The following is a 13,064-nucleotide window of genomic DNA, read 5'->3' as shown; positions in this document are numbered from 1 at the left end:
ACCTCTGGTATTGTCTGTGTGGAATTTACGTGCTCTTTCTAGAACTACATGGGTTTCTTCCTGAGTGCTTTGTTCTCTTCCCACATCCAAAAGATGTTCATGTTAACAGGTTCTTTGGTCAATACTCCACAGTGTGCAGATGAAAAATAAAGAGGTGGGATCAGAGGGGCCATTGATGGGAATGTGCAAAGAATAAATTAGGACTAGTGTAGATAAATATATAAGAACGTAGAAGACTACAGCACAGTACTGGCCCTTTGGCCCTCAATGTTGTGCCAACCCACTTATTCCTTTTTTTAAAAATAAGTACTAATCCCTCCCGACCATGTTCTGTCTAAAAGTCTCTTAAATGACTAATATTTCAACCTCCACCACCATCCTTGGCAAGGCATTCCAGGCAATTCTGAGTATTTTTTTTTTTAAAAGCTTATCCTTGATGTCTCCCCTAAATTTCCCTCCCTTCACTTTGTACATATGGCCTTTGATATTTGCTATTCCTGCCCTGGGGAAAAAGGTGCTGGCTGTCCATCCTATCTCTGGCTCTCATAATCTTGTAGACCTCTATTAAGTCTCCTCTTATTCTTCTACAGTCCAAAGAAAAAAGTCCCAGCTCTGCTACCCTTGTCTCATAAGACATTCTGTATTTTCCAATCCAGGCAACATCCTGGTAAATCTCCTCTGCACCCTCTCTATAGCGTCCACATCCTTCCTATAATGAGGTGACCAGAACTGAACCCAATACTCACACAGACTTGTGATGATTCTATAAATCTGGCTCCAGAGTGTTGAGGTTTAGGGAGAGAGTTAGGTCCTTAACAGGGTGTGTGGTTGGGGTTGGGGGAACCCACCAAAGGTTCATGTTACATTCAACAAAGAACAGAGTTGGAAGAGTTCAGACACTTCCAACAGGTTTTGGGCTGGACGTGAGAATAGGGATATGGAAGGGCAATTCGTGAAAGAATTTGAAGTTGAGGAAGAAAAGTTGAAACTGAAACATTGCATGAAGGAAATCCAGTGTCTGCAACCTTGAGGTTGCGTGCCATCATAAATTTCAATTAATACAAATGTTCTCCTTCCCCGATCATTCCATTTAGAATACAATGCACAGGAACAGGCCTTTTGACCATGATGTTTGATCAAATTAAGCTAATCCTATTTTGTCTGCACATGATCCACCTCTCTATTTCCTCCACCATCTTGTGTTTATCTAAAAACCTCTCCAATGCTGCGATTGCATCTGCTTCCACCATTAATTCTGGCAGCCTATTCCCTCTGTAAAATAAAACTGTGCCTCACATCCATCTCCTTTAAACTTCTTTCTTCTCACCTCCTCTAGTATTTGACAATTTTTACCCTGGAAAAAATTCTGACTGCCTAGTTTAATTACTACTCTCATAATTCTATGAACATTTCTTCTGATATTGTGAGTACCTTTATTCTACCACTATATTTAACGCAACACCATGCTTGCTTTAGCCCTTTTGGAATAGTTTTTTTTACATTCTTCTCCTTTCCTTTAAGCTCCTGGAAAAAACCCAAGCCATCGATTACTCCACCCAATTTTTTTTTCTCTCAAATGACATCAATTTTATTCCTTGAAGTTCTTAAATATTTTGTAAGAATCTTCAACATTAAATTATGACATTTATTAGATTTAAACTATGACATACATTAGATTTGGAATGTAGCTAAATTGATGTTGAATCAAATATTATTGTCTGTTTGAGGGTTTCATCTATTGCATTGTTTACAAGGTCTCAGGCCTAGAACGATGTGTGCGAGATTAGGTCAATCACAGAGGATGGAACTGGAGTCATAACTAAACCCCTATCAGGCCAGGCAGTGATTTCTTCTCTGGGGACACCAATCAACTAATTGGGATTTATAAGAATCCAGTAATTAATTTTCCATATCCCCCCGATTAATTTATTTCAGTTCAGAACTTGCATTTTGTAGACATGATATTAAAACATGTGGTGAGGTTAGCCAAGAGGATAATTTATCCTTTGTAATGAACAGAAGAACACTGCCTATATTTCAGATTACATGCCAACCATGTACAGAGGCAAGTAAATTCTTCAACTACATGTTGACAAACAATCTAGGCAAAAAACCCTTTGAGATATCAAATAGTACTAACAATGAAGTATATAGGCAATAAATAGATTTCCTTGGCTAATTATAAAGTTTGTCCACTTATGAATCGCTATTTCATTTGCTAGTATTCTTTCATCCATCATGCCCCTTCTGAAGTTGACTTTCTTTGTGACTATTGTGTCAGATACAACTTAAAAGACAGACATTTAGACTGGTCCATGGTAAGGAAAGGGTGAGAAGGATACAAGCTAACCACAGGGAAGTGGTCCTAGGTCAGATGGACAACTTGGGTAGCATGGATGAGTTGGGCTGAAGGGCCTGTTTCCATGCTGTACAGTTCAATGATAGTCAGAAAAAGTCAAATGATTTGCTGCAAGTGAATCTGATTTCAGGCTTGCAAATGTTTTAGAGAGAAAGAACTCAGAAACATATTACAAGGAAAGCCAGAGAGATTTTTGAATTCAAACATTCGGGATTAGTTTGCTCTGTTGTGTGTTCAGCAACTACTTCTACTTACCTCATTTGTTCTATTCCATCAATCAATTCTATTCCTTCCACACTGAGGACACAGTTAAACAGTGGTTCAGACAATGGATTCCGAAAATTGATTTCTGCACTCATCTCATGATTCACAATGGCAGACCCCAGGATCTGAGGAAACAAATGTGTTACATGTGGTAATTATTTCTTATTTCATACAAAAGAATAAGAGTACAACATTTAATGTTCAATACTGGAGATTGTTCTAATACTTACTTGGAAATTTGCTTTCCATTCATAAGCCTTTCAAATTAGCATCAAGTTCAAGTTCTATTGTCACATTATATTGCTACAAAGGTTCTTCTTGTGATCAGACTAGCAAGTCAACTCTAACATGGATACATCCATACAAAGAAGAGTAAGAGCACAGTTATAGAATGACAGTGAAATGATCAATCATTTGATCATCAAGGCAAGGGGAGAATACAGTTATGAGGTTCATTCAATAACCTGATAGCTGCGGAGAAGAAAGTCTCGAAAACTTTCACACTCCTGAGCCTTCTCGCTGACAGGAGCAAAGGGTGGGGGGGGGGGGGGTGGGGGGACAGAATATCCAGGATGATAGGGTTTCAATTATGCCACTGTGCAAGTTGTTAAGGGTCATGGAAGACCTGCTGAATTTCCTTTACCTCCAAAGGAAGACAGTCATTGACTGTCAGGTCTAGGTGACATCACAATTTTGGATAGAAAATTCATCAGGTCAGTAATTGTGGTGGAACACGGATCCCCTAATAAAGGCTAATAGCCTTAGTCTCCTCCTTCCATACTTGACTTGTACCTGGGCCAGCAACACGTAGAGGCATGCCTGATGTTTCTTGATATTAAAACCTTTAACTACTTGGTCTACTCCTGCTTGTCCTCGAAGATGGCCTGATTAATTTTAATGTCTGCATTAGAGTAGTTGACAGTTGTTGAAGATTTTATTACCTTTATTGCAATAGAAGGTTTGATCACACAAATGTCTTTCATTGCTAAAGAATTTTCATTTGTTCTTGTATCAACTGACAATGCTGTCAGCTTGATCATCTGATGATTTTTCAGGTATTTGGAAATATCTGAGAAGGGCACTTTCAGAGACACTGACTTAACTGAAAATATAATAAAAATAGAGAACATTAAAAAGACTAAATTAATTAATTAATATGGAATAATCATTTCACATATACAATCCTCAAAGCTACACAAAGGATCTGAAACTATGAAATAAAATTGGGAAGATTATTTTTCAGCCTCTCTGAAGGTTATCTTTGTGTACTGAGAAATGTCAATGAAATTACGCAACGATTCGTCAACATCCTTTACGATGGAAGGAAAATAACTGATGAACAGCCGATGATTTTTTTCATCTCCGAAGCCACTCTGAGGAATTCTTACCGTGACGTCACAGGGCATAACCTCCAACAACAGCCATCATCCTCTGTATGTAGATGATTCTAACTAGTGGAGGGGTTCCCCCTTGATGTCTATTGACTTGAGTTTTACTGGGCCCCTTGAAGCCACATTTGGGCACTTGCTGCATTGATATCAAGGGTGTTGACTCTCAATAGAAGACAGCTATTCTCTCCATCGCTCGACAAGGTTGTGATGAGGTCCTGGCAAAATCCAAACTAGGCATTGATGAGCAAGTTATGGATGAAAAAGAGCTGCATACAAGACCCAGCCCCACTGAGCAGATACCACCAGGGTTGGACGTGACTTGTGCTTGTGACAGGTGGCAGAGTTGTGTGTTGGAGTTTCCGTTGAATTGGAGGTTTGCAGAAAGCTAAGATAGTGTTAATATATAGCACTAGTTTGGCATGATAGAGTGTCAGATTCCATTAGGCTAAGATGAGTAAATGGGGAAAACAATCAATAATAAAGTGAATGGCTCAGTAAAAGGGCCAGAAAGGTCAATCTGGTTTATTTGATGCTTTTTCAAGAAGCAAGAAGAAATCCAGATGTGCAAATTCAAAAGCTGATGGAACTTTGCCAAAAGTTTAAACTATGCCATTTTATTTTAGTGCACAATTTACAGCTTATACAGTCCTCTCAATAATGTTTGGAGCAAAGACCGGTTTTTTTCCCTTTCTTTGGCGCTGTGTTCCATTGTTGTAAATTTGCAATCAAATATTTCACATGTAATTAAAGTGCACATTCCAGATTTTATTCAAGGTTATTCGTACACACATTGGTTTGACCATGTAGAAATTACAGCACTTTTTATACATCGTCCCCTCATTTCAGGGCACCATACTGTTTAGAACATTTGGCTTCACAGGTGGTTGTGAGTACTCGGGTATATTTAATTGCTTCATTGGTGCAGATGTAGGCTGGCTTCTAAACTTTTGATCACCTTTGAAGTCTGTAGTTACTGTTTTTCAACATGAGGACCAGTTGTGCTAAAGTCTATCAAATAAACCATTATGGGCATCCCGGGTCCGAGAATTGCTGGATAAAGTATGGGCTGTGGGGGAGCACGAACGCCGGCGTCCCGAAGAGGTCGGGATGCCGGCGTTGGGAGTCCAGACCCACAGGAAGATACCTTATTGGAATTCATCCAGGAGGAGGAGCTTGCAGTTAAAGGAGGTGGATCTCAAAAAGTGGAAGTGGAATCTGGAATGGATTCAGTAAATCAGTGAACCGGTGCGGACTTGAAAGGCCAACATGGCCTGTTTCCGCTCCGTAAATGGTTATATGGTTACTGAAACTGGTTCAGAAGTGAATTGTTCATATTATAAACAATAGTTCTGAGTGCTTTATCAACAGAAGTCAATGTCAATAAGGAATATTCCCAGAATTTCTAAAAACAAAAACAGTGCAGCAATTTTTAACTTGGGAAGCAAAATGGAAGAATTTTACACAATCAATGTTTTAATGAATGTAAATGGCCAGCATCACTTTGGTGCATATTAACATTGAGAAATATTTGGGGTGGGAAGATTTGTGCAGCCAAATGGGTGCTGAAGACACCAGCCTTCATCTCATCCAATAGCAAGCGATGAAATAGACGGTATGGATCTGTCAACGCAGAGACATGGGCTGCCAGTCCCCATCCAAGGCTTCTGCTCATTGTCACAGATAGGGTGAAGCCACGATGAACAGTCACCACAAAGCAGCTCTGGTCTACCTAACACCAGTCATCGCAGACAGCCACTCCCCACTGAGCCATGGATTCACACCAGGTTGTCATCACTGTACAAAGCAGCAATGGAGAAAGTAGGGACATGCACCCAAATTTGAGCAGACAGCCTGGGGAGCTTGGAGGTTTCATTCCAGATTTTCACACAGCAGTAACCTGCACCTCTCTATATACATAATGACCCATTTTAGCACTGATTCTATAAATTGTCTTATTGCTCTCAACATATCCATGCATTAAGTGAGGTATTAGAATCAGAATTTATTATATGGACAAGTCACGAAATTCGTTGTTTTGTGGCAGCGTCACAGTGCAAACATTCGTATAAACCACCTTACAATAATTAATAAAAAGAGTACACGAAAAGTCAAGGTAAGGCGGAGTCTTTGGTTCATTAATCGTCCAGGAATCTGATGGCAGCGAGGAAGAAGCTGCCTTTGTGCCACTGAGTGCTCGTTTTCAGGCTCCTGTATCTTTTTTTCCGAAGGTAGCAGAGTGAAGAGGGCATGGCCTGGGTGGTGGTGTCTTTGAGGATTGAGGCTGCTTTCTTAAGACACTACCTCTTGTAGATATTCCCGATGGAGTGCAGTCTGGTGCTTGTGATGTTGCCAGCCGAGTTAACAACCCTCTGGAGTTTATTCTTGTCCTGAGCATTGGCATCTTCATACCAGACAATGATGCAACCAGCCAGAATGATCTCCAGGGTTTACACGAAGGAGTTTTTGAGAGTCGTCGGTGACATACTGAATCTCCTCAAACACCTCATCAAGTATAGTCACTGATGAGCTTTCTTCGTGATTGCATCAACATGGAGGCTCCACGACAGATCCTTGGAGATGTTGACACCCAGGAATTTGAAGTTATTGACCCTCTCCACTACTGAGCCGTCGATGAGGACTGGGTCATGTTCCCTGACTTCATCCTGAAGTCCACAATCATCTCCTTGTTGTTGCTAATGTTGATTGCAAGGCTGTTGCCATGACACCACTCAACGAGCTGATCTATCTTCCTCCTGTACACTTCATCATTGCCATTTGTGATTCTAACGACAACTATGGTGTCATTGGCAAATTTGTAGATAACATTGGAAATGTGCCTGGCCACACAGTCATGGGTGTATAAGAAAGAAGAGAAGTAGGCTAAGCACACATCCTTGAGGTGTGCCTGTGTTGATTGACAGTAAGGAGGAGATGTTGTTTCCAATTTGTACTGGCTGTGGTCTTCCGAATAGGAAGTCAAGGATCCAGTTGCAGAGAGGGGTGCAGAGGCCCAGCACTGAGGGAATAATGGTGTTGAAGATTGAGCTGTAGTCTATGAAGAGCAGCCATATGTATGATTTGCTGTTTGAGGTGAGCCAAAATCTGAAAGTGAATTGCAGTGGGTCCACCCCTTAGGTACGTGTTAATTCTGGCCATGAACAGCCTCTCAAAGCAATGCATCCCAGTAGATGTTATTGCTCCTGGGTGATAGTCATTGAGGCAGCTCACCCTACTCTTCTTGGGTACCGGGATGATTGATGCCCTTTTGAAGCAGTTGGGAACCTCTGACTGCAGAAATGAAAGGCTGAAAATGTCCTTGAACACTCTGGCTAGTTGTTTGGCACTGATTTTCAGTATTATGCCAGGGTATGCTGTCAGGGCCTGACACCTTGTGAGGATTCACCCTTTTGAATTATGTTCTGTTGTCGGCCTCAGAGACAAATATGACAGGGTTCTCAGCCTTTGCAGGGTTGCTAGTAGGCACCGTTGAATTTGCCTTCTCAAAGTGGGAATAGGTTTTCAGCTCATCAAGTAAGGAAACATCACTGCTATCTAGGATGTTTGACCTCACTTTGTAGGCTGTATTGGCCTGCACTCCCTACCATGGCTAGTGTGTATCTATCTCTGTCTCTAGCCTCCTCTAGAATTGCCACTTAGCTTCAGAGATAGCCTTTCGCAGGTCGAACCTGGACTTCTTGTAGAGATCTGGATCCCCAGACTTAAATGCCCATGATCTCACCCTCAGAAGGTGGCAAATCCTTTGATTCATCCAAGGCTTCTGCTTGGTGAACAGTCGGTATGTGTGCATGGGCACACACTCGTCCATGCAGGTCTTGATAAAGTCAGTGACACAGTGAGTATTCATTCAGTCTAAGGATGAGTTCTTGAATATGGTTCAGTCCACTGATTCAAAGCAGTCTTGCAGACACTCCTCTGCCTCTTTCGACAATATTTTTGCCATCTTCACTACTGGTGCTGTGGTTCTCAGTCTTTGCTTGTACGCTGGGAGTAGAAGTCCAAGAGATCAGACTTACCGATGTGCAGTCATGGTATGGTCTGGTAGGCATTCTTCATTGTGGCATAGCCGTGGTCAAGTGTGTTGGCTTCTCTGGTCAAAATTTGGCACAAATGGCAGTCTCCATCAGACCTCGAGACCTTTAAACAGCTGACGCTCAGGCAAGTTAAACACCATGGGAGTTTCTAACAGCCAGCAAATGGGCCATTTAAACATCGCGGGAGTTGCAAACAGCATACGCTCAGCTAATTTAAATATTGCGAGAGATTGAAAGGGACATCGCAAAGACCATTTAAACACTGCCATGGACCCACGGGCCATTTAAAAATGACCACGTGAATGCAGAGTGAGGAGGGAGGCTATAGATTAAGCTAAGACGCAGGGCTCTGGGGCTTCCGCTCCTTACCATCCTCCTGGCTAATGTACAATGCTTGGAGAACAAACTTGATGAACTCCAAGTCAGAGTACAACATCGGATACATCAGGGAGTACTGTGTGATCTGCTTCACAGAAACATGGGGGATGAACATGGAGGGCGGAGAGTTGGAGTAAATGTATGAAAAACAGGAGAAATAAAAGAAAGTGAATGCAAGATTTAAGATTTGAACTTAGTAGGAAAGTGTGACAAATTTGCACACAAATACATTAAAATTGCTACAAGCACGACATTGAAGGAAAGATCTGGGATATTTAATGTTGTGTGATACACAAAAGTGCTAGAGAAGTACAGCAGGTCATGCAGAAACTATGGGAATGGAGAACCAGTTTTGGGCCTGAGCACTTCATCAACTGTGAGTAAAAGGCAGACAGGCACCTCAATAAAAAGCTTGGGGGGGGACTGGACGAGTCGGGGGGAAGAGGAGAGGAGGGAGTAAGCAGCAGAAGGAAAATCGTTGAATAAGGGTGGGAGGATAGAAGAGAAAAAAACTGAGAAGTGATAGAGGGAGGGTGTCACTCTGAATGGGAAGGGAAGGAGGTGGGGAGCTGGAGGAAACAGAGGGATAGGGAAAGAGAGGGACTTGAAAGAAAGGGTTTAATGAAAACAGAAGTCGACGTTAATGCTGTCTGGTTAGAGGGTGCCCAGAGGTGTTGTTCCTCCAGTTTGTGAGTAGCCTTGGTTCGGCAATGCATGAAACCATGGATAGGCATGTCGGTGTTGGAATGGTGTGTGGAATTAAAATAACATTCCATATTGCCCTTAAAAATTATTGCAATGAATTAATAAATTATATAAATTTAGTAAGTCAGATATTTTCAGGTAGTTTTCTGGTATCAAGGCACAGACAATCAATCTTAAACAGATGATCTTTTAACATGGCGAAGGAATACAGACATGAGGCATGATCAGTAATACTTTCATTACCTTCATGACCTTTTATTACAACTTCATTCATGCTCATTGGCACTGTTGGATCCACAGGTTGTCCAGTGTATTTTAGGATCTGAGCATTAATGATAAGTCTGCAATTCATGGTCTCCGAACTGTTGTTGGTGAGTTGAGCAAGAGCATGAATATCGGAGCCGTAGTTTATTGATTCATCAGCTTTTATTTTCACAATTAGTTTATCTTCTTGTATAGGTTCCAAGTTATTTCTGAATTTAGCTTCATTATACACTTCTCTTTCTTTCTGAGAGCCTAAATATATTGGTTAAATAATATAAAAAAAGATAATAATTAAAGTCTTAATTTTTCAGATGTTCATTTTGAAATTATGACTTCCTAATCCATATGGCTAATTAAAAACAACATTTTAACTATCAAATTGCTGTGTAGTTCATCATAAAATTAGACAATTTTTCTAGCCTTGCTGTAAAACATGATGGCAATTAAGTATTGTATATAATAGAGCAATAAGAAATGTTAAGGTTTATTTTCCAACAAATGTTTATTTGACATACCTTCAGGGAACTTGTATTTGTTGGTGATATCTTCACGATCATTCCTGCCACAACTCTTGGTGCTGATTAATTTACCCACATGTTGAGTTTCGACACATTTTTTTACTTTTTTGCCATCCTTGTAGCATATCCAAGTTACCACATCTGCATTGACCTCCGCAAAAACAAAGGGAACATCGTACCTCATGTCCAATGCCCCGCCTTTGATTGCATGGAGTGGAGCAGGTCCACAGCAATAAATTCCTGGTAAAGCAAAGGGAATGATGGAGAAAATAAAAGACAAATCTCTTCCAGAATCCTTAACTGCCTCATCACGGTGTTCAAAAATGACACTGCGCTGTGAAATTTTATCTATTGTGGTGTTTCACTTTTACTACCAGGCAACTGTGCTGAAATAATCATGCGTGTGGACTGTCGGAAGCAGAAAAAGTTCTGTGAATAAATTAGGTTTTGAAATTGATTATACTATCTCAATAGCTATATCTCTTTGAGAAGGTAATATGACATAATCCAAGCCAAAATTACAATTAATAAAGCAGTAATTAAAGCAACATAATGTAAATAGGTGTGAAATACAACGAAAACTATTATTGTTGCTGAGAAGTAATTCACAAAAATCTGTAAACTCCATGGCTGAAGAAAAACACAAAAAGATGGAGACCCTCAGCAGGTCAAGCTGTTTAACCGGCTGAGTTTCTCCAGCTTTTTGTGTTTTAATATATATATTAACTTCAAGTGTATGGTCTTGGGTATTGAGGTTCAGTGAAAAGGTTCATTTTGTTGCTATTCAGGAAATCAATCCATACATTAAGTGCAGCAAATAAAATGCAGGCCAGAAAGCAGAGTTTCAGAGAGCGAGAGAGAGATCAGTTAGAATGGAGAAAAGGCAACATAATTTAAAAAAAAGTCTTAGTGATCTTGGAATTATTTGAGAGGAGGGATCAAGGAGTGGAGCAGTTTTGAAATGCATGCGAAGATAAAATCTGCTGGGTGCATTGTTTAGACCTCGCAATTAAATTATGCATTGACCTTTCACATTTATAATTTTAAATCACAACTTTCATTATAACATATTGATACAAACATTATATAATTGAATAAGATCCCCCCCCACATCTTCCCAGCTAACACCCTCCCTCCTCCCCTACCCACCTACAAAGAAAGAAAGAAAGAAGGAGATCCTCACCAAAACCAACAAATAATTAGCTGCAGAAACCAAGACATCCACCGGAGCAGTCCAGGAGATTAAATTTTAAAACCAAGAATTTTTAAATATGGGCTCCATACTTTTACAAAAAAATGATATTTAATCCCTCAAATTATACGTTATCTTTTCTAGAGGAGTACAGGATTTCATTTCAGCATCCCATCTTTGCATTCCTAAGACTAAATCAGATTTCCAAGTAATAGCCAAACATTTTCTAGAAACAGCCAGAGCCAAATGTGAAAATTCAATATGATACATAGTCAATCTCAGTCTTAAAGCAATTGACTTAATGTCCCCTAATAAAAACAACATTGGATCAAGCAGTAGACTTACTTTTGATACTTGCTCCAAAAACAATTTAACTTGTAACCAAAAATTCTTGACCTTAGAAAAAGTCCAAGTCAAATGAAAAAAATATTTTTCTTGTCTGCATCTAAAACATAAATCTGAAGAAATTAATTCAAATTTCTTTAATTTTTGAGGAGTTAAATACAATTGATGTAAAAAATTATATTGTACCAATCTATATCTTACATTTATAATGTTAATCATACTATCCTTAGATCTTTCACTGTTGACTAACTTTTATATTTATAACCAATGCTCTCATTTTATTTCAGACTTTACCTTCACTTTTCTCCTGTGGTGTTGGATCCAGTACCTGCCATCCATTATAGCCGAACTTCAGGTCATTTCGTTCCATCCAACCCTCAATCCAGACATGGAAGTTCCTACAATGCAGGAAGAAAAATATTGTCATACACATCATACAATGTATAGATGCTCTAAGATTGTCACTTGCTGCAGTCAAACAGGTATTTTGTAAAACAAAACCTACAAAAATAACCGAAAAACAACCACAATGGAATAATTAATTGAATTTTAAAAAAACACTAAATACAAATAGTAGATAGATAATAAATATTCACAGTTAGAACCATAGAAAACTACAATACAGAAAAACAGGCCACCGAAACATCATTCTGCTAGTCTCATTGACCTGCACCTATTCCATAACCCTCCAGTCCTCTCCCTTCCATGTATCTATCCAATTTATTCTTGAAACTTAAGGGTGAGCCCACATTTACCACGTCAGATGGCAGCTTGTTCCACACTCCCACCACTCTCTGAGTGAAGAAGTCCCCCTAAACCTTTCCCCTTTCATCCACAAGCCTCTCATATTTCTCTCTCCTAATCTAAGTGGAAAGAGCCTACTCACATTTACTCTGTCTATACTCCTCAATTTTGTAAACCTCTATCAAATCTCCCCTCATTCTCCTAAGCTCCAACAAATAAAGTCCCCAACCTGTTTAATCTTTCCCTATAACTCAACTCCTGAAGACCTGGCAACATCCTAATAAATTTTCTCTGCACTCTTTCAATCTTACTGATATCCTTCTTCTTGTTAGGTGACCAGAACTGCATACAATACTCCAAATTTGGCCTCACCAAGTCTTATACACCCTCCACATAACATCCCAACTCCTATACTCAATATTTTGATTTATGATGGCCAATATGCCAAAAGCATTCTTTTTTTTTTTTTATTTTTCACACCATAAATCACAATAGCCATGATATACACTTTTTCTTTTCCACACATTTACAGTGACTTTTTCTCCCCCCCCCTCCCTCCTCCCAAGCCACCCCCCCCTCTCATCCATTTTAGGTATACAATCTAGGTTGCATTAATTCAGTCAGACAATGTTGTCATTCAACAAAAATACACCAGAAATTCTACTGAGTCCATTCTTTTCTTTTCTTCTCCTTCCATCAACTTAGGTAATGTTTGCTCCCGGTAGGTTTTCGCTATTGTATTTAATGTAAGGCTCCCATACTTGTTCGAATATTTCAATATTATTTCTTAAACTATATGTTATTTTTTCTAATGGAATACATTTATTCATTTCTATATACCATTGTTGTATT

The 13,064-nt window shown here is 39.6% G+C and overlaps 1 protein-coding gene across 1 annotated transcript in view; it reads right to left on the bottom strand.

Annotated features, from left to right (window-relative positions):
* Positions 1–13,064, bottom strand: part of LOC138735941 (protein-glutamine gamma-glutamyltransferase 2-like) — a 44,463-nt gene that overhangs the window by 2,789 nt on the left and 28,610 nt on the right. The window contains exons 8-12 of the mRNA XM_069884627.1: positions 11,763–11,866; positions 9,929–10,171; positions 9,393–9,665; positions 3,565–3,725; positions 2,615–2,748 (exon numbers count right to left, since the gene is read on the bottom strand). Of these exons, the coding sequence (XP_069740728.1) occupies positions 2,615–2,748; positions 3,565–3,725; positions 9,393–9,665; positions 9,929–10,171; positions 11,763–11,866 (915 nt within the window). The remainder of the gene's footprint in view (positions 1–2,614; positions 2,749–3,564; positions 3,726–9,392; positions 9,666–9,928; positions 10,172–11,762; positions 11,867–13,064) is intronic.

Source organism: Narcine bancroftii, chromosome 6, assembly GCF_036971445.1.
Source record: "Narcine bancroftii isolate sNarBan1 chromosome 6, sNarBan1.hap1, whole genome shotgun sequence".
NCBI classification, from domain to species: Eukaryota; Metazoa; Chordata; class Chondrichthyes; order Torpediniformes; family Narcinidae; genus Narcine; species Narcine bancroftii.
This window is presented reverse-complemented; position numbering and strand designations above follow the sequence as displayed.